We start from the raw sequence: 27,120 nt of genomic DNA on the forward strand, positions 1-27,120 counted from the left end.
CTGGGGTGGAGGGTACAGAAATCAAGGAAGGAGATGCAGCTCACACAAAACACCTTCCCAGGGAGGCAGGTGCTGCTTCTGTCTCCCATGACCAGGGTCTCACCTGTGGCCAAGCAGGCTGAGAAACCACCCATTCTGCAGAGTAAATCTACTTCCCAAGAGCAGACTGACAGTAACAAGGCTCGGGGTGTGTCAAACCAGATGTCGGTTTATTTGAGCAGCAAAGACCTGTTGGAGGATGTCTGGGTGCCCTGGCAGAGTGATGGGTCGGGCCCCAAACATGGAAGCCACCTGAAAGGGAACTTCTTCCAAAGGAAGAGTCAGGTACACAAGGAGAGAAGGTCCTCCTGGGCCACTTTCTCTCCTGGCCCACAATGCCCTCGATTTCATGGCTGAACCTGAGTTACGAGAAAGGACCAATAGGTAATAAACATCAAAACTGTTCACTTGAGAACATGAGACACCAGCACACTTCCAAGAGCAGGGGAACGGCTGACGCGTGGGAGGGGAGAGGACCATTATCTCACTTCTACACAGAGCTCGGCTTGGCTTCTACAGGGAAGGTTCCAGGAAATTCAGAACTACATTGACAATTCCGGTGTCAGCAGCGATTGAGGCAGTGTCCGAAAGTTGGCTGGAGTGCACAGGAGGTGGTGGGACTGGGGGGTAGTCTAGATCTCCTCTGAGGGGCATCTTCCTCTACACGTGGTGCTTCTCCAGTTCTGTCCCGGGCCCAGCCTTTCTGTGACTTGAACATGAAGGTAACTCCCAAGCATACAGATAACTGTCTAGTCCTAACCTCCCCCCAGCTTCCGGCCCAGATATCCAAATGCCTGCTTCGTAGTGTATCGTCTCTTGGATGTCCCTAACCAAAATGGCCCAAATTAAACTTCTGATCTTCTGCCCTCCTGCCCTATCTCCACCTCCTCCTGTGATCCCAGTTCTGAATGACAGCAGGCTCCACCAGCCACCCAGGCAGCCTGGCTCTCCTCTGCTGTCCTCAATTCTACCTGTGCAACCTCTCGAATCATCCCCTCCTCTTCAACGTTACTCCTGCTCTAGTTCGGACCCTCACGTTTACCTGGAATATTGCAACAGTGTCCCAACAGGCTGTCCTAACTGCAGCGTAGCCAGGTTCTGTTCAGCTATTAGGTTTCAACACCGCGCATCTGACCATGTCCCCCTCAGCAGCCACAGGTCCTCCATGACCCACCCCCGCACCCTTCTAATCTGAGCTAACACTCCTCATCTCCCATTTACAAACCCCAATAGAGCTAAGAAGTTATGGTCCCAGCCCCACCCTGAAGCCATGCTATTTCACACCACTTGGTCTTTCCCTGGACCTCCCTTCCCTTCCTCCAGGATCCTTCCTCTTGGCTCAGGTGGTTTCCTACCCACCATCCTACTGTTGCAGTTACTGACACCTGGTGGTTCAAAGCCAGGGCTCACTCACAGGCCCTGCTCCTCAGAGGTAAGGTGAGCCAGAAGAGGTAAACCGGGAAGGGGGTGATAGGCAGTGATCCGAGGTAAGCAGGTTCTTGGGAAGCCAAGGAAGGGACTAAGGAGTGATAAGCGTCAGTGGGAGCGCCAATCTCCCCACTGACTGCTTCACATGCAGAGTTCCACTCTTCAAGGTTCCCTCACATCTACTATCTAATAGTACTTCCCAAGTTGATGAACGAGCCAGGGTATGAACGGCATTCCCAGTATCATAGGCAGATGTCAGGAGAGGGATGCTCCTTTAAAATCCTTTGGAAACCATAGTCCTTGGCCAACATTGTTTAACCCTCCTGAGGAGAAATCCTGGAGGCCAAAGCGCTGCGAACTAGGAAACCATCCTGTGTGAACCTTTCTGATTGAGCCTGTTGGAGCTGGAGGCAGGTCTTTACAGCCAACATTTAGACAGCACTGGGTAGGTCTGGGCCAAGATGGCTCAGAGTAAGAGTGCACCATGAACCTGGATTAAGCAATAGCCTTCAAAGCCCCCTCCGCGGCACTCCACACACACCACTCCTTCCACCCCACTTCTGCCTCAGCCTTGGCGCAAAGCTTCTGCTGTGCCTGGAGGGAAAGGGCCAGGGGGCCAACACATCAGGGTGAGTGAGCACTGGCCAGCAAGCCCAGGTTTCTTAAGGTTCAACCTATGATCCAGCCAAGTCTAACAGGAAGCAGGGCTGACCCCCTGAGAATAAGGGAAATTCTTAAAAACCCCATTTCCTTAGCCAAAACTGTATCTCATTGGAAGAAACATCACTTTGGCTACATTATTGTTCCCAATCTCAACTCACCTCTGTCTCTCACCCATATCATTGTGAAGATGGAAATTCACATCAAGTGCTTTGATGAGTTCAGCCTTGCTCAAAGCACATTACCAACTGTGAACATCCCCAGTCCTTCAATCTTCTGGGATTCTCAATGTCCATATTTGTTAAAAACAGAACTCATAGGGAATTTTAACAGAAAATGTGGTCTACAAAGTGCTTTGGCACCTGAGTTACCTGCCCCAATGTGAAAGGGGATTCAGTGAAGCAGTGAAAGCACCTCAGGCCCTAGAGACAGAGCTGGTTGAATCCTGCCTCTGCCATTTTCAGATGTGTGACCCAAGCAAGTCACTTCTCTCTTCTGAGAAATGGGGAAAATATTAGTACCTCCTGGGGCTGCTGTGAGGGGTAAATGAGATGATGTATACAAAGTGCTTAGCACAGAGCCTGCCGAAGAGCTCGATAGATGCTGGCTACTTTTGCTATTATTAATAATGATCTAGTAATGATGTCACTGTTGTTTCTACCCTTTGATAAGCTCATGGTGGCTGCTCTAGGCCACTGATTCTCAATTATGCCCCCATCACTGGAGAGTCTCAAAGTTCTCCCGGGAGGTTATGCCCCAACGGAAAATGGCCACGTATGAGAATTTGCCAACGTACACTGATGGGGCGTGTGTACAGGTGGACGGTGTAAAGGCACAGAAAGGTCTAGAATCACTGCTCAGGATCACTGATTTACCTCTAATCCCCTCAGTTACCAGTCTGGCTCAAACACTGATAAAGCTCTTACACAACAGTAAATATAAGGGCAGCCTGAGGATTGTGTGGGTTTTTTTGCAGGAGAAAAAACACACTACACTTAAGAAAAGTGCCTTCAAATCTGGATCGTTAGCATTTGTAATTCACTTCCGAATTACCTGGACTGTACCAAGGTAAGTTCCCCAGGTACACGCTAATCTTAAAAATTGGGACAGTTTCTTTCTAGCATACGTCTTAGGATCTTGGGAGATTTAAATATACGTTTTTCTCTTTTGTCTCCTATGACGCCTTCCCTCCTGCATGGGTTCTCCTGTGGGCACTGAAGTGGGAGCTGTTGTTGAAATCTTTGCCACACTCCATACACTTGTAGGGTTTCTCCCCGGTGTGGATTCTCTGGTGAATAATAAGACTGGAGCTCTGGTTAAAGCATTTCCCACACTCTCTGCACTTATAAGGTTTCTCTCCTGTGTGGATTCTCTGGTGGGTAATGAGGTTGGAACGGTCACGGAAGAACTTCCCACACTCGAGGCATCTGTAGGGCTTCTCTCCTGTGTGCACCCTCTGGTGTGTGATGAGCTTGGAACGCTCCCCGAAGCATTTCCCACAGTCCACACACTCATACGGCTTCTCCCCAGTGTGGGTTCGCTGGTGGTTGGCCAGAGTGGAGCTCTTACTGAAGCTTTTCCCACATTCGGCACATCCATATGGTTTCTCTCCCGTGTGGATTCTTTGGTGACTGATGAGGGCAGAACTCTTGGAGAAGCTTCTTCCACATTCGGAACACTGATAAAGTTTATCCCCTGAGTTGGTGCTTTGCACTCCAGGAGAATTCAAGTTCTTACTGGCACTCTGAGTTTGTTCCAGAGATGTCTCCTCTGCTGAGTTCCTCCAGTGAGCACTAAAGGATGGGCTCTGGCCAGAGTTTTTCCCAGGCTCACCACAGTGATCAGGATTTCCTCCCAAGTGGATTCTCTGATGTTTCAGAAGGTTTGAGCTCTGGGTGAAGCCTTCCCAACATTCCCCACATTTATAGGGTTTCACCCTCGTGTGCGTTCTCTGGTGGGTGATGAGATTGGAGTGGTCACTAAAGCTTTTCCCACATTCAAGGCATTTGTAGGGCTTCTCTCCAGTGTGGATTCTCTGATGGGTATTGAAGTTGGAGCGGTCACTAAAGCTTTTCCCACATTCAGGGCATTTGTAGGGCCTCTCACCTGTGTGTATCCGCTGGTGGGCGATTAACTGTGAATTCCGGCTGAACCTTTTCACACACGTGTCACACTTGAAGGGTTTCTCTGCAAGGTACAGGCCTTGATGATCGATGAGTTTCTCTAGGTCCTCTTCAGAAGAACATTCTTCCCACTGATCCTGGGATGGATTTCCCCACTGCCCTTTACCTTCGTTTTCATTTTCACTGTCTTCCCCCCAATCATGAGGGTAGCAATCCTCTGCAGTACACTTTGATAAGGCTCCAGGCAAATCTTCAAAAATGTCTTGCTCTGAAATCTGGTCTTCATCCTCATGCCGCATCTCAAAACCTGAAAGAATGGACAGAAATGCATTCATTAGTTAGTGTCTATTTATACATATGGATCTTGTGTCTTGTGAATTTGGCTAACATGAATTTGTACTTATATTTTATATCTCACAGCTTATAAATGTGACTAACATGAAATTGATCAAGTTTCAGCGCACACAGGCATTTCTGACCTGTAAAGCTTAGGAACAGAGTTTGGGACATGCTAACTCCACCAAGGGAGCCGTAAGCCCCAGCCCAAGCAGCCAGCTGTCAGTCTCCCTGGCCAGCTACCCTATCCCACTACTGAACAATGAACACTTTCTTCTCCTGGTACATTCAGTACGGCCTATGTCATATGAGATTGAATAAACTCTATAACTTCCCAGATGAATCCAAGTAAAATCTAGACTGACTGCTTTTCTTATTTAGGGGATTACACTAAGCTAGAGATTGGATAATCTCAGCGAAGCACAAATCCTTAACTTATTCAATTTCATTCTCTCTTTTAGTTCAGAGAAAAGAAATGTGCCTGGTTTCCACACTCTCTCTGCATGCTTGCAGATTTTGTGGACATCTAATTACTCCAAGCTTACCAGTGTCTGGGGTTTTAGGACCTGGGGTTGGAGATCTGATGGCATCTTCACCTGCCATTTCATCCCAGGCCTCCTGGTTGACAACCTGGGTACCACTCTCCCCAGAAGTAGGAAGACCCACTGCCTCCTTGCTGGTCCCCATGTCTCTAACCGCAGTCCGAGCCCTCATCAGCGAGTCCAGCTCCTCATAGAAGGGGCAGGTCCCAGGTGGGTGGCTGCTCTTGGCTTTTCGGTAGCTTCGAAGGAGGTTTTTGAATCTGTAGCGACACTGCTCCAGGGTCCGCAGGAAGCCCTGTGCACACAGCCGCTCTGCAATGGCCCGGTACACCTGGCTGTTCTGGTGACAAGTGCGAAGCTTCTCAGAGAATGGGGACTCACTGAGAATGGTCAGGAAGGCCTTGGTCTCCTCGTAGCCCCAGTGCACACCTGCTGTCAGGAGTGAAGAGTTCAGAATTGAGAGACTTGATGAGATTTGCCTAGGTCGTCAGGGATTGGGGTCACCTGCCCTGCTAAACACCTAGGCACTTTGGAAATCGTCCAGGTGCCTGGCACACCAGCAAATAATATACTCTTGTTTCTCAAGGCTGTGCCAGGGCTTCCCATCCCCACCCCCTTCTAAGAGACTCTATTAACATTTAAGTGTCTTGGCTAAAGGGGAGGATTTAAGTGGCCATATTATACCAGTTGACCCACGTTCCTGGCTTCAGCTGATTGGTTCAGGGAAAGGCCTGTAACTGAGATACAAGACACTGTCTCTGTACCCATTCAATACATGTGCTCTACTTTATTTATTTATTTATTGGGGTTTTTTTTGGTTTTTAAAATTTTTATTTTTTTATACACCAGATTCTTATTAGTTATCCATTTTATACATATTAGTGTATACATGTCAATCCCAATCTCCCAATTCATCCCACCACCACCCCCCAACACCACCACTTTCCCCTCTTGGTGTCCATACGTTTGTTCTCCACATCTGCGTCTCAATTTCTGCCCTGCAAACCAGTTCATCTGTACCATTTTTCTAGGTTCCACATATATGCATTAATATACCATATTTGTTTTTCTCTTTCTGACTTACTTCACTCTGTATGACAGTCTCTAGATCCATCCATATCTCTACAAATGACCCAATTTCATTCCTTTTTATGGTTGAGTAATATTCCATTGTATATATGTACCACATCTTCTTTACTCCTTCATCTGTAGATGGGCATTTAGGTTGCTTCCATGTCCTGGCTATTGTAAATAGTGTTGCAATGAACATTGGGGTGCATGTGTCTTTTTGAATTATGGTTTTCTCTGGGTATATGCCCAGTAGTGGGATTGCTGGGTCATATGGTAATTCCATTTTTAGTTTTTTAAGGAACCTCCATACTGTTCTCCATAGTGGTTGTATCAATTTATATCTCCACCAACAGTGCAAGAGGGTTCCCTTTTCTCCACACCCTCTCCAGAATTTGTTGTTTGTAGATTTTTTGATGATGCCCATTCTAACTGGTGGGAGGTGATACCTCATTGTAGTTTTGATTTGCATTTCCCTAATAATCAGTGATGTTGAGCAGCTTTTCCTCTGCTTCTTGGCCATCTGTATGTCTTCTTTGGAGAAATGTCTATTTAGGTCTTCTGCCCATTTTTGGATTGGGTTGTTTGTTTTTTTAATATTGAGCTGAATAAGCTGTTTATATATTTTGGAGATTAATCCTTTGTCCATTGATTCATTTGCAAATATTTTCTCCCATTCTGAGGGCTGTCTTTTCATCTTGTTTGTAGTATCCTTTGCTTTGCAAAAACTTTTAACTTTCATTAGGTCCCATTTGTTTATTTTTGTTTTTATTTCCATTATTCTAGGAGGTGGATGAAAAAAGATCTTGCTGTGATCTATGTCAAAGAGTGTTCTTCCTATGCTTTCCTCTAAGAGTTTTATAGTGTCCGGTCTTACATTTAGGTCTCTAATCTATATTGAGTTTATTTTTGTGTATGGTGTTAGGGAGTGTTCTAATTTCATTCTTTTACATGTAGCTGTACAGTTTTCCCAGCACCACTTATTGGAGAGACTGTCTTTTCGCCATTGTATATCCTTGCCTCCTTTGTCATATTTTAGTTGACCACAGGTGCGTGGTTTTATCCCTGGGCTTTCTATCCTGTTCTATTGATCTATATTTCTGTTTTTGTGCCAGTACCATATTGTCTTGATTACTGTAGCTTTGTTGTATAGTCTGAAGTCCAAGAGCCTGATTCCTCCAGCTCCATTTTTTCCTTCAAGACCGCTTTGGCTATTCAGGGTCTTTTGTGTCTCCATACAAATTTTAAGAGTTTTTGTTCTAGTTCTGTAAAAAATGCCATTGCTTATTTGATAGGGATTGCATTCAATCTGTAGATTGATTTGAGTAGTATAGTCATTTTCACAATACTGATTCTTCCAATCCAAGAACATGGCATATCTCTCCGTCTGTTTGTATCATCCTTAATTTCTTTCAACAGTGTCTTATAGTTTTCTGCATACAGGTCTTTTGTCTCCCTAGGTAGGTTTATTCCTAGGTATTTTATTCTTTTTGTTACAATTGTAAATGGGAGTGCTTCCTTAATTTCTCTTTCACATTTTTCATCATTAGTGTACAGGAATGCAAGAGATTTTTCTGCATTAATTTTATATCCTGTGACTTTACCAAATTCATTGATTAGCTCTAGTAGTTTTCTGGTGGCATGATTAGGATTCTCTATGTATAGTATCATGTCATCTGCAAACAGTGACAGTTTTACTTCTTCTTTCCCAATTTGTATTCCTTTTATTTCTTTTTCTTCTCTGATTGCCATGGCTAGGACTTCCAAAACTATGTTGAATAATAGTGGTGAGAGTGGGTATCCTTGTCTTGTTCCTGATCTAAGAGGAAATGGTTTCAGTTTTTCACCATTGAGAATGACGTTTGCTGTGGGTTTGTCGTATATGGCCTTTATTATGTTGAGGTAGGTTCCCTCTATGCCCACTTTCTGGAGAATTTTTATTATAAATCGGTGTTGAATTTTGTCAAAAGCTTTTTCTGCATCTATTAAGATGATCATACGGTTTTTCTTTTTCAATTTGTTAATGTGGTGTATCACATTGATTGATTTGCATATATTGAAGAATCCATGCATCCCTGGGATAAATCCCACTTGATCATGGTGCATGATCCTTTTAACGTGTTGTTGGATTCTGTTTGCTAGTATTCTGTTTGCTAGTTGAGGATTTTTGCATCTATATTCATCAGTGATTTTGGTCTGTAATTTTCTTTATTTGTGATATCTTTCTCTGGTTTTGGTATCAGGGTGATGGTGGCCTCATAGAATGAGTTTGGGAGTGTTCCTTCCTCTGCAATTTTTTGGAAGAGTTTGAGAAGGATGGGTGTTAGCTCTTCTCTAAATGTTTGACAGAATTCACCTGTGAAGCCATCTGGTCCTGGACTTTTGTTTGTTGTAAGGTTTTTAATAACAGGTTTAATTTCATTACTTGTGATTGGTCTGTTCATATTTTCTATTTCTTCCTGGTTCAGTCTTGGAAGGTTATACCCTTGTAAGAATTTTGTCCATTTCTTCCAGGTTGTCCATTTTATTGGCATAGAGTTGCTTGTAGTAATCTCTTAGGATGCTTTGTATTTCTGCGGTGTCTGTTGTAACTCCTCTTTTTTCATTTCTAATTTTAATGATTTGAGTCCTCTCGCTCTTTTTCTTGATGAGTCTGACTAATGGTTTATCAATTTTGTTTTTCTTCTCAAAGAACCAGCTTTTAGTTTTATTGATCTTTGCTATTGTTTTCTTGGTTTCTATTTCATTTATTTCTGTTCTGATCTTTATGATTTCTTTCCTTCTGCTAACTTTGGGTTTTGTTTGTTCTTCTTTCTCTAGTTCTTTAGGTGGAAGGTTAGATTGTTTATTTGAGATGTTTGCTGACTCTTGAGGTAGGACTGTATTGCTATAAACTTCCCTCTTAGAACTGCTTTTGCTGCATCACATAGGTTTTGGATTGTCGTATTTTCATTGTCATTTGTTTCTAGGTATTTTTTGATTTCCTCTTTGATTTCTTCAGTGATCTCTTGGTTATTCAGTAACGTATTGTTTAGCCTTCATCCGTTTGTGTTTTTTATGTTTATTTCCCTTAATTGATTTCTGATCTCATAACGTTGTGGTCAGAAAAGATGCCTGATATGATTTCAATTTTCTTACATTTACTGAGGCTTGATTTGTGACCCAAGATGTGATCAATCCTGGAGAATGTTCCATGTGCACTTGAGAAGAAAGTGTAATCTGCTGTTTTTGGATGCAATGTCCTATTAATATCAATTAAATCTATCTGGTCTATTGTGTCATTTAAAGCTCTTGTTTCCTTACTGATTTTTTGTTTGGATGATCTGTCCATTGGTGTAAGTGAGGTGTGAAATTCCCCCACTATTATTGTGTTATTGTCAATTTCCTCTTTTATAGCTGTTAGCAGTTGCCTTATGTATTGAGGTGCTCCAATGTTGGGTGCATTTATATTTATAATTTTTATATCTTCTTCTTGGATTGATCCCTTGATCATTATGTAGTGTCCTTCTTTGTCTCTTGTAACGTTCTTTATTTTACAATCTATTTTGTCTGATACGAGTATTGCCACTCCAGCTTTCTTTTGATTTCCATTTGCATGGAATATCTTTTTTCCATCCCCTCACTTTCAGTCTGTATGTGTCCCTAGGTCTGAAGTGGGTCATTGGTAGACAGCATGTATATGGGTCTTGTTTTTGTATCCATTCAGCGAGCCTGTGTCTTTTGGTGGGAGCATTTAATCCATTCACGCTTAAGGTAATTATCGATATGTATGTTCCTATTACCATTTTCATAATTGTTTGGGGTTTGTTTTTATAGACCCTTTTCTTCTCTTGTGTTTCCCACTTAGAGAAGTTCATTTAGCATTTGTTGTAGAGCTGGTTTGGTGGTGCTGAATTCTCTTAGCTTTCACTTGTCTGTAAAGCTTTTGATTCTTAGCTTTTGCTTGTCTGTAAAGCTTTTGATTTCTCCATCGAATCTGAATGAGATCCTTGCCAGGTAGAGTAATCTTGGTTCTAAGTTCTTCCCTTTCATCACTTTAAGAATGTCATGCCACTCCCTTCTGGCTTGTAGAGTTTCTGCTGAGAAATCAGCTGTTAACTTTATGGGAGTTCCCTTGTATGTTATTTGTCGTTTTTCCCTTGCTGCTTTCAATAATTTTTCTTTGTCTTTAATTTTTGCCAATTTGATTACTATGTGTCTCGGCGTGTTTCTCCTTGGGTTTATCCTGTATGGGACTCTCTGCGCTTCCTAGACTTGGGGGGCTATTTCCCTTCCCATGTTAGGGAAGTTTTTGAGTATAATCTCTTCAAATATTTTCTCAGGTCCTTTCTCTCTCTCTTCTCCTTCTGGGACCCCTATAATGTGAATGTTGTTGTGTTTAATGTCCCAGAGGTCTCTTAGGCTGTCTTCATTTCTTTTCATTCTTTTTTCTTTATTATGTTCCACAGCAGTGAATTCCAGCACTCTGTCTTCCAAGTCACTTACCCGTTCTTCTGCCTCAGTTATTCTGCTACTGGTTCCTCCTAGTGTATTTTTCATTTCAGTTTTTGTATTGTTCATCTCTGTTTGTTTGTTCTTTAATTCTTCTAGGTCTTTGTTAAACATTTCTTGCATCTTCTTGATCTTTGCCTCCATTCTTTTTCTGAGGTCCTGGATCATCTTCACTATCATTAGTATGAATTGTTTTTCTGGAAGGTTGCCTATCTCCACTTCACTTAGTTTTTTTTCTGGGGTTTTATCTGGTTGCTTCATCTGGTACATAACCCTCTGTCTTTTCATCTTGTCTATCTTTCTGTGAATGTGGTCTTTGTTCCACAGGCTGAAGGACTGTAGTTCTTCTTGCTTCTGTTTTCTGCCCGCTGGTGGATTAGGCTATCTAAGAGGCTCGTATAAGTTTACTCTCTACTTACTTGATGAATTGCCTTTTTAACAAACACGGGAACTGAGAATCCCTAAAGACATAAGTGGACTCCAGATAATCTTACAACAGAGTCCAACTGAGATCCCTTTCCTCTTTTGTGGAAGAAGGAAAAGGAGGTGGTCTATTTTCATTTCCTCTGCATCTAAATGATGCAGCCAGGGAGGCAGCATGGTGGAGGGAAAACGAAATAAAATTGGAGGCGGGATCCCTGGGCTCTGGTCTCGACACTTCACAGCTTGGGCTTCTGTATTTCCAGTTTTACAGGGACTGGGTGTTTCCCTAGCATCAGTTGTTCAAGTATACACTGTCATGATTTCTGCTCTATTAAATATTTCACTCAACATCTTTCTTTGCCTAAATTTACTATTTGTGAAATCACCTGTTGATGTGCTCATACACATTAAAATTAAAAGTTCACTCAGGTAACACTTATGATCATCCCCATACTACCAGTGACACACTCTGGGAAATACTGAATTAGCTCTTTAAGGTCGCTTAAGGTTTTAAAAGTGTTCGCTTCTTTTTGCACAGCAAAGTAAACCACCAACAAAAGGAAAAGACAAACTACTGAATACGAGAAAATATTTGCAAATGATATGACCAATAAGGGATTAATATCCAACATATATAAAAAAGCATAGGTCAAAATAGCAAATAATTTTAAAAATGTGCAGAAGAACTGAATAGACATTTTTCCAAAGAAGAAATGCAGGTGGCCAACATGCACATGAAAAGATGCTCAATATCGCTAATCATCAGGGAAATGCAAATCAAAGCTATAATGAGATATCACCTCACACCTGTCAGAATGGCTGGTACCAAATAGTCTACAAATAACAAATATTGGAGAGGATGTGGAAATAAGGGAACCCTAGTGTACACTGTTTGTGGGAATGTAGATTGGTGCAGCCACTGTGGAAAACAGTATGGAGGTGTCTCAAAAAACTAAAAATAGAACTACCATGTGACCCAGCAATTCCACTCCTGGGTATATATCCAAAAAAACAAAGAAACTAATTTGAAAAGATACATACACCCCAATACTCATAGCAGAACTATTTATAATTGCAAAGACATGGAAACGACCTAAATGTCTGTCAACAGATGAATGGGTAAAGAAGATGTGGAGTATATATATACAATGGAATACTATTCAGCCATAAAAATGAACACAATTTTGCCATTTGCAGCAACGTGAATGGACTTGGAGAGCATTATGCTAAGTGAAATAAGTTCAGACAGAGAAAGATAAATACTGTTATGTTATCACTTATATGTGGAATCTAAAAAATAGAACTGGTGAATATAACAAAAAAGAAGCAGACTCACAGATATAAGAGAGCAAACTAGGAGTTACCAGTGGGGAGGGGCAAATATAGGGGTGGGGAATGGGAGGTACGAACTATTAGGCGTAAGATAAGCTCAAGGATGTATTGCACAACATGGGGAATATAGCCAATAATTTTGTAATAACTGTAAATGGAAAGTAACCTTTAAAAATCGTAAAAAAAATTTTAAAAAAATTTAAGTGTTTGCTTCTATAACTAAGAAAACTCAAACAAGCAGAACTGATCATAGGAGAGAGAACAGGAGCTTGAGGATGACCTACTCTAGCAGCATCACTCCAGACTGTGCCCTGAACTACAGAGCAGAGGTTTGGTTGGTGAGAGGGTTGGAATCTGGATCCGATTAAGCCCCAATGTTCTTACCAATACGACTCTGGAGCAGAGCTGGGCCCCCTGGAATCCTGGGTCTGTGGACGAACTCTTCAGTGGCCAGGTGACTGTCATCACCATTACAGTCGTCCGTTGTTTCCTCAGGCTCCCAGCCCCCTTCCTCCTGCTCATCCACCTCCATGTCACTGTCCCCCAGCCTGGGGAGAGCCACAGCCTCTCCTGGGCCATCTGAGGCTCTGATGGCCGTCCGAGCCCTCACCAGGGCCTCCAGCTCCTCATAGAAGGGGCAGGTCCCCGGCGGGTGGCTGCTCTTGGCTTTCCGGTAATTCCGTAGGAGATTTTTGACTCTGTAGCGACACTGCTCCAGGGTCCGCAGGAAGCCCTGTGCCCTCAGCCGCTCTGCAATGGCCCGGTACACCTGGCGGTTCTGGTGACAAGTCCGGAGTTTTTCAGAAAAAGGAGACTCACTCAAAATTGCCAGGAAAGTCTTAGTCTCCTCATAGCTCCAGTGCACACCTGATACTTTCACATCCTCCACGTCCCACTGATATCGTTCTTCCCAGGCCTTGGAATCCCTCCAGGCCAATGCCTGAGCTGGTTTTGTTTGCTCAGTATCCCAGCTGTAATCTTCAGGGTTCTTTTGTCCAGACTTTACAAATCTTGGACCCCAAAATTCTGGTCCTTGCTCTTGCTGGGAGATGACGGTTGGTTTTAAAACTGGAACTCCTATACAAAAGGAAGAAGAGACATGATTAAGTAGAAAGGATCTGTTGAGCAAGGCGTTTGTCTAAGAAGTCCTTGAAACATTTGCCTGCAAGAAACTAAAGAGAAATTCCCAAGCTAATCCCTTAAGAGGTCTGGAAAGAAAGGGAGAGGTAACTAGAGGTAATCTCATCAGAAATATATTGACCTGTATGCTTTGTTCATTTGCTTTTTGGTTGGTGTTATGAAATACATCATGCAAAAGAGTGACTGTTACTGATTCACAGATGGGCACATGCCCTAAATTAGTCAAATCAGAATAAATTTAACAGTTGGAGGAAAGGTTGTGTGTGGTGTGAGTCTCTCTTGCTAGGAACTTGAGGTCTCAAATGCCGTTGGCATCTACCTTTTGCCTACGACAAAAAATACCTTTAATATGAAGCTGACACAAAGAATGGCAGAGCAGACAGAAAGAAAGAACCCAGGTCCGCTGTGAAGTTGCTGAGCCAATTTGTACTGTGGTTGGAGCATACCCTCCTCTGGACTTCCAATACTGTGAGAAAATAAATTTCCATATTTCTCAAAACACTTAGCTGTGTTTAAAGGACAAATGTCCCAATAGCTCCCAACCACAGCAAATAGGAAGGCTTTAATTAAAATAGATATTTGAAGAAAACTAGATGAAAGAGTTTAGAGCTAAAAGAGGCTTAAGGATTCTGTAGTTCAGCATTTCCCAAAGGTTGTTCCTTTGAACACTATTTTCCCCAGATATCATGTGTAAAAAGGGCACACTTTTCATCATGTGTAAAAAGGATACACTGCCCAGCAAGTAGCCAACAGCTCCTAGTGTCTTACTTTACTGCCGTGAGTCAGACCTGCCACTGTCTCTCTACCTTATCCCACTCTCACGTCTAACTCTCCTCTTACTGATCCCAGGCTCCATGGGGAAATGTTCATTATTGTTTGACTTCCTGTGAAAATGTGCCTAAAGAGAAAGGGGTCTGTGCTGGTCATAAGGGCTTCAAGTATTTTGAGCCCTGTGATATTTATTTCTCATTGTGGTTTAAACACGTCAGTCTCCTGGGCTTAGTTCACTTGACTCTGCCCCGAGAGATGGACCTTGTTTGATGCTGAAAAGACTGGGTTTCTGGGCCAGCAGGCTGGGCGCAGCCCTGGGACGGTGGTGAATGTACTGAGGAAATAAAAGATAATGAGCGCTGAGAGGGCAGGCTCTTGGCAGCCAGCCTGCCGGCCCAGAAAACCACGCCCCACACCCCGTCCCTGCTGCCACAGTGCTGGCCACAAAGAGCACGTCTTCTCCCTAGGTCTGAAATTCCAGAGACTTCACAGAGCCATGAGTCTTAGGGAGTGATGAAACACTCCTTGGGAACTGAGTGTACTGGAAACCCGAGAGTATCTTATCCAGAGGGCACTGTTTCCTTACCCAGGGGCAGGCCGTTCCCACAGCTGTCTCCTGGAGGGTCCTTGCAGAACTCCTTCTCAGCGTGTCTGCCGGGACCCAGAGCTTCCTGCGGGATGTACAACAGAAGGACCTCAAATGTCACTGACCCTTCAAAACAGCCTGGGAGTCCCACCAGGCCCCAGGAAATATAATGGACACAGCGATACCATGTGTGAGGCTAGCATCCTAAGGAGCAGCTTGACCCAGGAGAGGCCCAGTGGACAGGGGATGAGGGGCAGAGAGAGAAGAGAGGAGCAGGGCAAGGGCACAGGAGAAGTAATGACAGGAAAGGAGGAACAAACAGCAGCTTACCTGAGACTCCACTGTCACCTCCCAATCTCCAACGCTTCCCATCTTTGGTAGAGTAGGGACTCGGGGAGTGAGGACACCTGAGGAGGAGGAAATATCTCTGAAACCCAAGCTCTGGTTCCCAAAAAACCACCTCCCTCTCAGGTCCAGCTTTCCTAAACCCTTGCTTGGATCAAACTGAGACTATTCCTGTAGCCAGTGCAGACTTCCACTTTCTCTCCTTCTAGAGTATCTAGCTCCTAAGCTGCCATGTGTGAGATGTCAGCCCTGAACTCCTACGATCACCAGCCTGCCCCAGGCCCAGCCTGAACCTGCTACATGATTCAGCTACAGTGGGGTATGCTAACGCCATTGGGAGCTTCATCTTCTTACTTCTCAGGGTGTCCATCAGACACTGCTGTAGCCCTTGCCTTGAATTCTGCATACCCCTCCTCAGGCACCCTTCCTCACCCCCCCACCCCTTACCCCTCTTCCCTGATGGTCCCTGACTCTTGGTACTCACCACTCTCTTTCAAGGGCTGTGGTGCCATCTTGGTGTCTAGATGCTTGGGAAGGTCAGGACATGGATTCTTCACCCACTGTTTCTGGGACTGTCCCTCGGGCCAGTGATCTGCTGTCCACAGCTGGAAGCTCTGAGATTCCTTCACTGTCTTTAAGGACCTGGTCTCTTCTGCACACAGTTCCAGTTCCTACACACAGACAGCCAAAATTCCCAACCGTAAGTTCAATAACTGGTAGGGCAGGGCATGTTCTTTTGAGTACAGCTGTGGTTCACAGGTTAACAGGCTCTTTTTAAAAACCAAAGATAGCTTAACGTTTGACGACAAAGCCGTCAGACTAATTTCAGTAAACATACCAGCATTTATACCACCAAATGAGTACTTTCTATTCAACACAGAAAGGCTATGCAAGTGTCTAAATGAGGCCACTATTACTCAAAACATTTTTGAATCATAACAAGATAAATTATGTAAAATTTTTGTGACATTAAAAAAAAAAGATAAAAGTTAACCAGGTATATGTTAAAAGGCAAAAGGAAGCATAAAAGCAGATACAACTATAACTCTAAATGTAATTGCTCTAAATATTCCTGCTGAAAGGCAAAGAAAATTCAAAGAATTGTTGATGGAATCTTAAAATGAAATGAAAGAATGTGCTGTTTCAGAAAGGCACATCTGATCTCAAAACAGAAAGATACGCAGAGATAAGGCACTGTAACTCAAAAAGAAAACAGAAGTGGCAATTTTAATTTCAATGTAGAAGTTTAGGCAAAAAAGTACTCAGAGATATGGAGAATATACATATAATAAAAGGAAATAATCAATTAAGAGATAACATTACCCAATTCAGCTCTATCAATCATAAAGCTAATTTCTTATCTCTCTCTCAATTGGTTCCAAATTCAGCGGTAGTGGTTGAGATGTTATTTCCTGGCCCTAAAACCCCAACAATAGAACAATCTCATTGTGTCATAGAAACACCTAACTTTAAAAAAAGTATTACAATTTTTTCAATGGGCATTTTCAATACTCACATCGTTCAAAAATAGAAAATATACACAAGGATATAATCAGTGAAAATACCCCATCCCCACCTGTCTCCATTCCACCTGCCTAGTATCTTCCTGGACTCCTCACCACAGGTAAACACGGTTCTTCTGCATCCTTTCAAGTTTCTTTATATACATGCAACTGTAAATATATTTTCTTATTTTCCCCATTTTTACACAAAAGATAGCAACTATATATATATACATTGCCCTGAACCTTATTATTTTTACCCAAAATAATATCCATCTTCATCAAACTTTATTATTGAGTTTGCCAAACTTCACTCCAAAAATCTTTTGGCCAATCTGAAAACTCAAATCCGCTCTCACAGAGAGGAACTTTATCTTTGAGAAGATATATAAGAATGGGCCATGATCATCAAAAGCCATTCCCAGTGAGGGGACCCAACAATGTCCTGTGTGGTTCACAGAGAGAAAACACCTGTTTATCAACATTTTAAGAAAACAATAACTTTGTGTTCAAGATAAAAATAACTTTGTTATAGTTACAATCTTATAACCCACAGAAGTACTGTGGACTGGACTCAACAATAATCCTCACTCCCAGCCCCAGCTCCTCCAACTATTGCTACACCTAAGCAAAGATTCTCATTCTGTGGACGGTCATTGTAGACACAGAAGAAGTAGATTCAAGTGACAATCAGGAGGCAAAAATTCAGCAGGATATTGGTTGGGGTAAGGTGAATTAAGAATCCATCAAATGTGGTACATATATACAATGGAATACTACTCAGCCATAAAAAAGAATGAAATAACGCCATCTGCAGCAACAGGGATGGACCTAGAGATGATCATACTAAGTGAAGTAGGTCAGAAAGAGAAAGACAAATACTGTACAATATTACTTATATGTGGAATCTAAAATATGACATAAATGAACCTATCTATGAAGCAGAAACAGACTCACAGACATAAAGAACAGACTTGTGGTTGCCAAAGGGAGGGGGGTCAGGGGAGAGATGGATTGGGAGTTTGGGGTCAGCAGATGCAAACTATTATATATAGAATGGAAAAACAACAAGGTCCTACGGTACAGCACAGGGAACTATATTCAGTATCCTGTGATAAACCATAATGGAAAAGAATATGAAAAAGAATGTATATATATGTATAACTGAGTCACTTTGCTGTAGAGCAGAAATTAACACAACATTGTAAATCAACTGTACTTGAATTTTTTTTTAAAAATCCATCAAAAATGCCTGTGCACCACACTAAAACCTGCACACGGATGTGTATAGCCACTTTATTCATAATTGCCAAAACTTGGAAGCAACCAAGAGGTCCTTGAGTAGGTGAACAGACAAATAAACCATGGTACATCCAGACAATGGAATATTATTCAGCACTGAGAAGAAATGAGCTATCAAGCCATGAAAAGGCATGGAGGAACCTTAACGCACATTACAAATTGAAAAAAGCCAATCTGAAAAGGCTATACACTGTATGAGTCCAACTATATGACATTCTGGAAAAGGCAAAACTATGAAGATAGTAAAAAGATCTGTGGCTTTGTGGTTGCCAGAAATTGGGGGGAAAGGAGGGATGAATAGGTGGAGCACAGATGATTTTTAGGGCAGTGAAACTATTCTGTACAATACTATGATGGTGGACACATGCCGTTATACATTTGTCCACATCCATAGAATGCACAGCACCCAGAGTGAACCCTAACGTAAACATGGACTGTATTTCTGTCTACCTACATTACTGCTGTAGGCATCCAAAGAGATCACATATGTAAAAAGATTCTGTTAAGTATAAAACACAATACAAATTAAATGACTGTGAATATGGTACTGAGAGGCGGCTTAGAGCAGTGGTTACAAATCCTGGCTTCAGAATCAGACTGCCTGAACTCAAATCCTGCCTCTACCATCTAGTAGCCAGTGACCTTGAGCCAACTACCTTCCTCTCCCTTGCTTCAGTCTCCTCATGGGTAAAATTAGGCTAACGGTATCTATCTCATTTAACTGGTGACAGGATTAAATGAGTTAATACATGGAAAGCACTTAGTACAGTGCCTGGTACATGGTACTGTTCGATAAATGTCAGATGCTTGATAATATTATTATTGTGGTTTTGGCAATTATCAACCTAGCTGCAGCCCCACTACCTTGCCTGACCTGTTCCTTGGAGAACAGACTATTTGCCTCACCCGCTGTCCCGCGGCCCGCGCCTCTCGGTGCCAATCCTCCACCAGGGCCACCGCCTCCTCGCCGCTCTCAGGGTGGCGTGCCTGTACCCAGGCCTGGACCTCCCTGGGTAAGATAGTCAGGAACTGCTCCAGCACCAGCAACTCCAGTATCTGCTCTTTGAGGCGGATCTCCGGCCTCAGCCAGTGACAGCAGAGTGCCCAGAGCTGGCTGAAGGCCTCATGGGGTCCCGCCGCATCCCTGTACCGGAACTGCCTGAAGCGCTGGCGGGAGGCCTCGGGGCCAGGGACAGGGTCATGGTCCTTCTCCCGGGGTTGGGAGTCTGGTCTCCACGAGTCCTCCTCCAGCTTGACAATCAAGAGTTCTTCAGGCTCTGGGAGCGGGGAGGCCTGGGCCCGGGCTTCCAGGGCTACAGCCATGGTCTCTCCTGGATGCCTCCTTTCAGCTGCCCGTCCTTGTCCAGCGTCTTCCTGCATCTGTAGTGTGTCCTCAAGGGGCTCCTGGGAGAGGAAATGCTCCCCCAGCCTCTGAAGGCAGAAAGACAAGGGACAGTGTGAGCAAGAGGACCAGCAGCCTCACCTTCCCCACTCCCCACACACCTTCCACTGCTCTGCGTGGGGTGGGACTGCTAAGAAACGCCCTTTCCTGCGTGGGGTGGGACTGCTAAGAAACGCCCTTTCCCGTAAGCGGGAAGTTAGTCCACAATCTACCACCAAACCCGCCGCCGGCACACCTTGGAGGAAGACAGCACAGTATTAAATCCTCCGAGACACCCTAAACGCCTGAGCTGGGCATCAAGGCTGCCATGATTGGTCCCAGCCCAGCCCTCCTCCCTCTACATGTGTCCCAAGTCTGACCTTCCCTCAAGTTGCTTTCCAAATGTCACCCCCTCCATAAGGTCTTTCTTCCTGGGCCTTAAGCTTTCCTCTAAGAGTGCTCTCCTTGCAAAATCCCTCACTCTACACTCTCCCTTGGTCATCCCACCCATTTGCCATTTTTCACCATCTCTAAACTGATGACTCCCAAAACTCCAGCCGAGACCTGTCTCCAGACTCCAAAGTCCAACCACCTACAAGGCATTTCCACTTGACTCTTTCTTAGGCGCCTCCAACTCAATGGGTCAAAAACTGAATTCATCATTTTCTCTTGAAAACCTTTCCCTCTTCTGGAGCTCTCCATCCAGTGAAGGCACCACCTTCCATCAAGGTACCCATGCCAGAAACGTGGTCATCATATTTTTCCAAATTTCCCACATCCATTCATCACCAAGCTGGGTCTTCTTGGCCTTCACAGCATCTCCATCCCCAGCCAGTGTCACCTCCTTGTCAAAAAAAACATCATGCTTTCACTTGATCAGCCCCCTAACTCATGTCCCTGCCTTCACTCCCCTCACCCCAACCCCTGATTCATTCTTCACACAACCAGATGAGATCAAAATCTGACCATGTCACTTCCCTGCTAAACACCCTCCACTGGCCTCCCATTGCCCTCAGGATAAAGGGCAAGCCTTGCCCAAGTCTCCACCTCATCTCTTGACCACGCTCCCACTTGGCAGGGTGTTTCAGGCACGGTTCATGGCTCCTGCAACAGGCTGCCCTCTGAACCCTCCCACACGCCACCGTCTCCTTTGGGAACAGTCTCGTCCCTTTCTTCACGCAGCTGTTAGCTGAAATTATACTTTTTCCAAGCAGCCCTCCCTGTGCCCTGAAACAAGATTCAATCCTCAGCCACATGCTCCCATGCCACCTTAGGTGCTCTGTACCATTACCCTCATCATACTTTATTGTAATTATCTTACCCACTAGATCATACGCTTCCTAAGGGACCTAGCACAGCACTCAGCACACAGAGGAAGCACTCAATAAACAGTGAAATAATGGTCAACTGATAACGGTGATGGGTCATGAAGCAAGGATTATAATTAATCACTTTCTAGATTAAAAAACAGAGAATGACCTTCTTGCTGATGTCAAAAGGAATTCTTTTCTCCTCTTTATTTCCATCTCTGTGACACTTCCCATGTTCTACATTGTACTAGAGGGCTGTGTGTACACGTGTGTCCCCAGAAAGATTACAGCCTGACTGAGGGCAAGGAATATAGCTCACTCTTCTTTTTCACACCCCTCCCCTCCGCCACCCCACAATAAGCAAGGTGCAGTAAACACAGGAGGCGCTCAGTAAATGCTTGTTGAGTGAACGCCTGGGGGTTGCTTCTTTTACACAATGAAGACTCTGAGGACACTCACACTGGGTTATCTGGAAAAATGAGCTCTCTGCGTCACTCCCAACAGATATAGATAACATTAAAAACACCCACTCACAGGAGGCTACTAGCTGCTTCCAAGTGGGAATGACACAGCTGAATTGAGAATGGAGGGAGGGTGATATTTCGATTTTAGGCCATCTGACTGGACTGTCTGCAAACAGGCAAGGGTGATGAAAAATAAAGGCTTGTCCTAAGGACCTCCACACACATAGGGAGAGGCTAGGAACACAACTCATGACCACCTGGCAACTTCCTGCTTGTCCTTCAGCTACCAGCTCAATGTCACCTCACCTGTTAAGAGTTTCTTGACATGCCCTTGTCATGCCCAGCTCCCATCCCCACTCTCCAAAAATCACCTTCCCTCATCCTGTGTGCCCAAAGCACTTGGCACGTACCTCTAACATAGGTGTTACCTGACACTATTGTAGTTACCTGTTCTTACATCTGACAGTCCCATTAGATTCTATTGCTAGAGCCACTACTGTATCTTACCCATTTCTGTATCCACAGTGCCCAACCCAGTGTCTGATAAACAGCAGGGCCATCGGAAATTTTGCCTTTTATTAAAATGGTAAATCGGATACATCAAAAGCCTCATGGGCTACGGAAGGTCCATAACTTACATTGAGCTAAAGAATTAACCTTTCATGAAATTTCTTTTTTAACCACACCTTAATCATGCACCAGTCCAAACACATTTGCATCACTGTCTCACACAAAGACTAATTCGCCAGTCATCTGCAGAGTCCCACTATGGACCCTGCACTGTACTGGGGGCTAAAGCGCCAACAGTGAGTAAGACAAACAGTCTCCACCTTCATCAAAGTTACAGTCTAATGAGAGAGACAGTCAAGAAAGCAAGCAAAGAGGTGTATGCTCCGGCACAGAGCGGACACTAACAAAAACAGGCAATTAGTAGCCCCACCAGGCCCAAAGAGTCTCAGATAATAGGCATTTTCTTCTGGGAATACTTGAAAGTTGCAAAGGCTCGTTTCAAATACAATCTGAAAGATTTTTCTGCTACTCTCTTAGACAAATATGAATAGCAGTCTAGCCACAGAGGGAGGTCAACACAGTCAGCAAAGCAGACTTCACACAGAGCTGACAGAGGAAAAATGGACAACGGCATTCCTCAGTCCTGAGACTACCAGAAATATGGGGGCTCACTAGGATCAGCAACCTCAAAGAGTATCCATTTATTGAGTGCCCACGGGGTGCCAGGCTTGGTGCTAAGTGTTCTACATTCATGATCTCACTGAATCTTCCAGGCAAGCAGCTGAGGAGTCATTAGTGTTGAGCTGACTTCCACTGATCTGTAACTTACACATACTAAATTACGTACAAACACCAGAAAGAGAAGGAAAGGACATAATTTAAATAGTGCAGCCAGTTCCATTCACTATGTGTCTATTCCAGAGCACGTGGTGATGGTACCCATGACTCTGCTGGTCCCCAGACTGATTCAGCTCCCCCCAGCCTCTTTCCACTGAGTGAGCAGTGTCTTTCATATATTGTGGTCACTAAACACAAGCCAACTCTAACGTTCAACCAATAAACCCCAGCTGTGCTATTAGCTTATCAAAAGACGGCACGTTGGTTTCTAAATGGCTCCTAGCCAAAGGATTTTCAAGCTGACTGTGATTTTTGGCTAAATGTGATTTTCACCTTCTGTGCTGACGTTAGAATATAATCATATTCTTCTAGCCCGTAAGGTATGACTTCACTATGTCCCCAATCCACATATAGGGAACTGAGCTTCTATGAAGAAGATTCATGTGAGGTTCCACAACCAGCACGTGGTAGAGTTGGGATCTAAGCCCAGTTTTCTCCAGTCGTTTTTCTTAACCATCACACAGAGCCTCCTCTAGGTTGGCCAGTATTCCAAACCCCTGAGAAGATGGTATGGAGAGTGCAAAGAACATGAAGGCGAGGGTGAGCAGATCAGGGTTCCAGTTCCACTCCTGCCTTTTACCAGCTGTGTGACTTTGTACAGGTCACGTAGCCTCGCAGCTGCCTATCTAGACTGCAGCTAACAGCCAGACTCTACTCAGCACCTGCCCCAGGCTCCCCAGTTAGTAAGATGGGAACACAGCAAAGAAACAGGGACACTAGAATCAATGGTCACAAATTTAAATGGCTATGGGTCAGGCAATGTAAATGAGTACACGAGTGGAGCGGGGACTGCAGCCAACTACAGAGCACCAGGACGCACATTGGCCCAGTGTTCCCAGGCCTTCCAACTTTTCCCAGAGAAGCTAGAACTCTGCAATTCTAAATGTTGGCAACCAACTCAAAATTGTTTCAAACACCATAAGGATTAAATAGAGGATGATGGTAGGTTTCATTCAGCGTGGGCTGTCACTTTGCCACCTTTCAGCTAAATGATCTCAAAGGTCTCTTCCAATAGCCAGGAAGACCTAGAAAGGTTACAGACTCCTCTCAGCAATGAGGGATCTGCCAGTAAAGCCAGGATCCCTTCATAAACCCAGGGAAGCTGAGGGGCATCCTGGCTCCTGTGGATGTGGACATGGTTAGTGGGGTGCCAGCAAACAGTGGGCTGGAAGAGCAGCTCTGCCCCAGTCCCATGGGAAAGGTCAAGACTAGTCTGTGACCTGCAAAAAGAAAGAAACTGGGAGTTCCCGAAGGCTATCAAGCTCACTTGGCTGACGGTCCAGGCTACTGCTTAAAGCAGCCTGACCTTACACTTAAGGGCTTAAACCAGGGAGAGCAAATAGGTTTCATTTAAGGCACCAACTTCAGTCAACTGTGCTAAGGATTCTGAATCCCATGTGAGTATGTGTTGTGACCAATGAGTTGTGACTTCCAGACACAGGAGGGGGAGTAGCAGCACACACTCCGTGTATTTGCCACCCCTGGCTTAAACTCCCATAGGCACTGAATCAGCTTCCAGCAAAGACGGCCCTGACAGGCAGGAGAAGACTAAAGCTCACACCCATGGAAATCCACTGGATGAAGCGGTTTTCAAGCCTGGTATAGCAAAGCTCACCCTGGATGGTCTTTATTGACATATTCATCAAGCATTTACTGACTTATTTGATTTACATCAAGTACTTACTACTCTGGGCTGGGCAGTGGGGAAATGGAGGTGATGCAGAAACTGTTCCTGTCCTGGAGATGCATACAGTACAGTGGAAGAGACAAAAAAGGAAAAAAAAAAAAACCCACAGATAATTATGATCAAATGTGGTAAATGCAATAAAAGAGGTCTGTGGGAGCTGGGGTGGGGGGTGACTTGAACAAAGTAACCTTTGAGTTGGTTCTAGAACAAAGAATGGTTCTCTTAGCAGAGAATGGGGGGGGTGGGGGAGTGTATTCTCAGCAGACAGACCAGCATGTATAATGGTGGAAAACCAAACAGCCTCCCCGAGATATAGGGATAACCTTGACAACACGAAGATCAGGCTGGAAAGGGAGTTCATTAAGGGTCTTGAATGTAAGGCTAAGGTGTTCAGACTTAATTCCATAGGTGATGGGAGTTAATGAAGCTTTTTAAGTAGAAGGCCAAATCTGATTTGGGTTCAATAGATCACGGTAGCTACAATGTGTTTGTCCAAACTGTGGAGGTGAAAAGGTGTAGGCTTCAGAAAAAACCCTGACAAAGAAATGTCTCAAGATACATTAAGGAAACTGAAAGATTTGAATATTCCTGGATGTGGAAGAATGCAAGAGGAATCAGAGGGCGCCTGGTAAAGTGGATGTTGGTACCATTCACTTCCATCAGGCAGAAGGAAAGAGGTGCAGGTTTGGGGAGGAACACAACAGCCAGTCCCACCCACTGAGTTCCAGAGGTCAAGACCATTAAAGAAAGTGTACGGGGGTATCAACTCAGATGTTTGTTTTAGATGAGCAGGTAGGGGCTGGAACACTATTTTTAAGGTCCGGCTTCATGCTCAGGCCCACTCACCTTCACTTCTTGTAGGGCCCCAGAATCCTCTATCCTTCCCTATAAGGTCTCCAGACCCTTCCACCTTCAGAACCTCCCCCGGTCCCCTCACCTACACACGCTTCTAAGAACCTCCACTCCCAGGGCCTTCTATCTCCCTCCGCATCCCCGACCCCTCTATGACCCTTTCCATCTCCGGACGCTTCATCCTCTGACCGCCCCTCACCCCCACCCCACATAAAAGCTTCTTTCTCCCCTCTCACCTTCCCCGGCCCCCCGTGACACCACCAACTCCTAAGTCTCCAGCCTAGAGCCTTGAGTCTCAGCTGCCCCCGCCCCGCCCGGACTCACCCACCGAGACACCCACTTCACAACAGGGCGGAAGTGTTCCAGGACTCGCGCAGGGAATGCTGGGATGCGGAGTCCGAGCGGCGCCACCCCGGGAATGGAGCATCTGGGACTACAACTCCCAGAAGGAACAGCGGGAGCGCCGGTGGGCGGCACCCACCGCTTGCCGCCTTTCAGATGCCGTCAGCCAATAGATGCGTCACTCCTCCGGGTCCCCGGCACCGGAACAAATCGGAACAGAGTCTAAGCGTGAGGGTGGGGCCTGTTGTGATCCCGGTCCTTTCCACAAGCTCCGGGGTAACGTCACCGCCCAGTGGGAGGGCATTCAAGGAGAAGGGGCGGGGTGTATTGAAGGGGCGAAGTGAGAGCCCGAGGCCCTGGAGAGATCAAAGCAGAAACAGTAAGAAATAAGGGAGAGAGGGTGACTAGAGGTGACCACACTGGTGGGCGGGAGAGTTGAACAATTGTAGGTTCAATTTCCAGCTCACAGTTAAGCTGCGTAACTTTGAATCAATTGAGAACCTCGCGTTCTTCACCTGTGAAGTAAGGATAATAATAGCATCCATGTCGCTGGGTTTTTGTGAAGCTTACTGGGATAATACACCTAAAACATTAGCTCAGAACTTGGGTCCTAATAGCGAATATTAGCTATTATTATGTAAATCAGTTAGTATGGAACTTGGCATTTCCCGGGTGTTGGAAGAATGTTAATCGTTATTAGAATAATAATCACAACAATTTTAATATAAATGCAGTTGCTTTGTTCCGTTGTGAATACTTTGGAGTATGAGCAATCTAATAATGGGTTTGAGAATGTGGGTTTTGTAGTCAGAAACGGATTCAAATCCCAGCCCAACGACTTAATAGCTGTGTGTCCTTGAACGAATTATTGCGTCTCTTTTGTCTTCAGTTTTTTCCTCGGTAAAATGCAGGTGATATAACAGAACCTACATTGCAGGGTATTGTGAAGATTAGATGAGTTAATGCAGGTAAAGCATGGTCTCTGAAGTCAAGGTGCTTGTGTTTGAAACGTCTTACTTTCAAATTCAGGATGTAGGCCTTTCCACTCACTAGTTGTGAAACCTTGGGCAAATTACTTAACCTCTTTATGCCTCAGTGTTCTTATCTATAAAATGGGAATTATAATAATGGCATCTACCTGCTAGGGTTTGTGAGAGGAATAAATGGGGAAAAATAGGTAAAGACCTTAGTACGTGTCTGGCAGAAGGAGTTTAATAATCATTAGCTATTATTATTTTTACTAATAGTTATGAGATTTGGGGGAAATTGACAGTACCTAGCATATGGCAAGTGCTCAACACATGTTAGCTATTGTTAAAATTAAGGGAATTCTATATCTTAATTTTAAAGACCCAATTCAAAGCGCTTGTCCCCTGTGAAATATGTTTCAACTCATTGGTGGTAATAATTCATGTGATTTTACTCAGTGAATGTAACAGCAACCTACAAGCACTCATTGTTGTTGAAACCTCACAACAACCCTATGAGGTGGGTATTATTATCCCCAATTTAAAAGAGGGAAATGAGGGCTTAGACAGGTGAAGTGACCTGCTTGAGATCAAATAGCTAATATGAGCCAGGGCTGGGAT

The 27,120-nt window shown here is 44.3% G+C and overlaps 1 protein-coding gene across 4 annotated transcripts; it reads right to left on the minus strand.

Moving 5' to 3' along the window:
- Positions 1-3,132: 3,132 nt before the first annotated feature.
- ZSCAN20 (zinc finger and SCAN domain containing 20) lies at positions 3,133-25,620 on the minus strand. 4 transcript variants are annotated; one of them, XM_022575164.3, is made up of 8 exons: positions 25,514-25,620; positions 18,995-19,519; positions 15,769-15,955; positions 15,270-15,346; positions 14,940-15,024; positions 12,827-13,519; positions 5,132-5,560; positions 3,133-4,557 (listed from the first exon to the last, which is right to left on the minus strand). In XM_022575164.3, the coding sequence occupies exons 2-8, from the start codon at positions 19,466-19,468 to the stop codon at positions 3,302-3,304; spliced, it is 3,201 nt and encodes a 1,066-aa protein (XP_022430872.1). In that variant the 5' UTR covers positions 19,469-19,519; positions 25,514-25,620; the 3' UTR covers positions 3,133-3,301. The 4 variants fall into 4 exon arrangements, with proteins under 4 accessions (XP_022430872.1, XP_089752673.1, XP_022430871.1 ...); XM_089896547.1 differs by lacking the exon at positions 25,514-25,620 and adding an exon at positions 20,066-22,791 and having other exon boundaries at positions 5,132-5,557; XM_022575163.3 differs by lacking the exon at positions 25,514-25,620 and adding an exon at positions 20,066-22,791.
- Positions 25,621-27,120: the final 1,500 nt, after the last annotated feature.

This window comes from Delphinapterus leucas, chromosome 1 (genome assembly GCF_059928025.1).
Source record: "Delphinapterus leucas isolate spDelLeu-1000000601 "Yukka" chromosome 1, BTC_Dleu_Yukka2, whole genome shotgun sequence".
Lineage (NCBI taxonomy): Eukaryota > Metazoa > Chordata > Mammalia > Artiodactyla > Monodontidae > Delphinapterus > Delphinapterus leucas.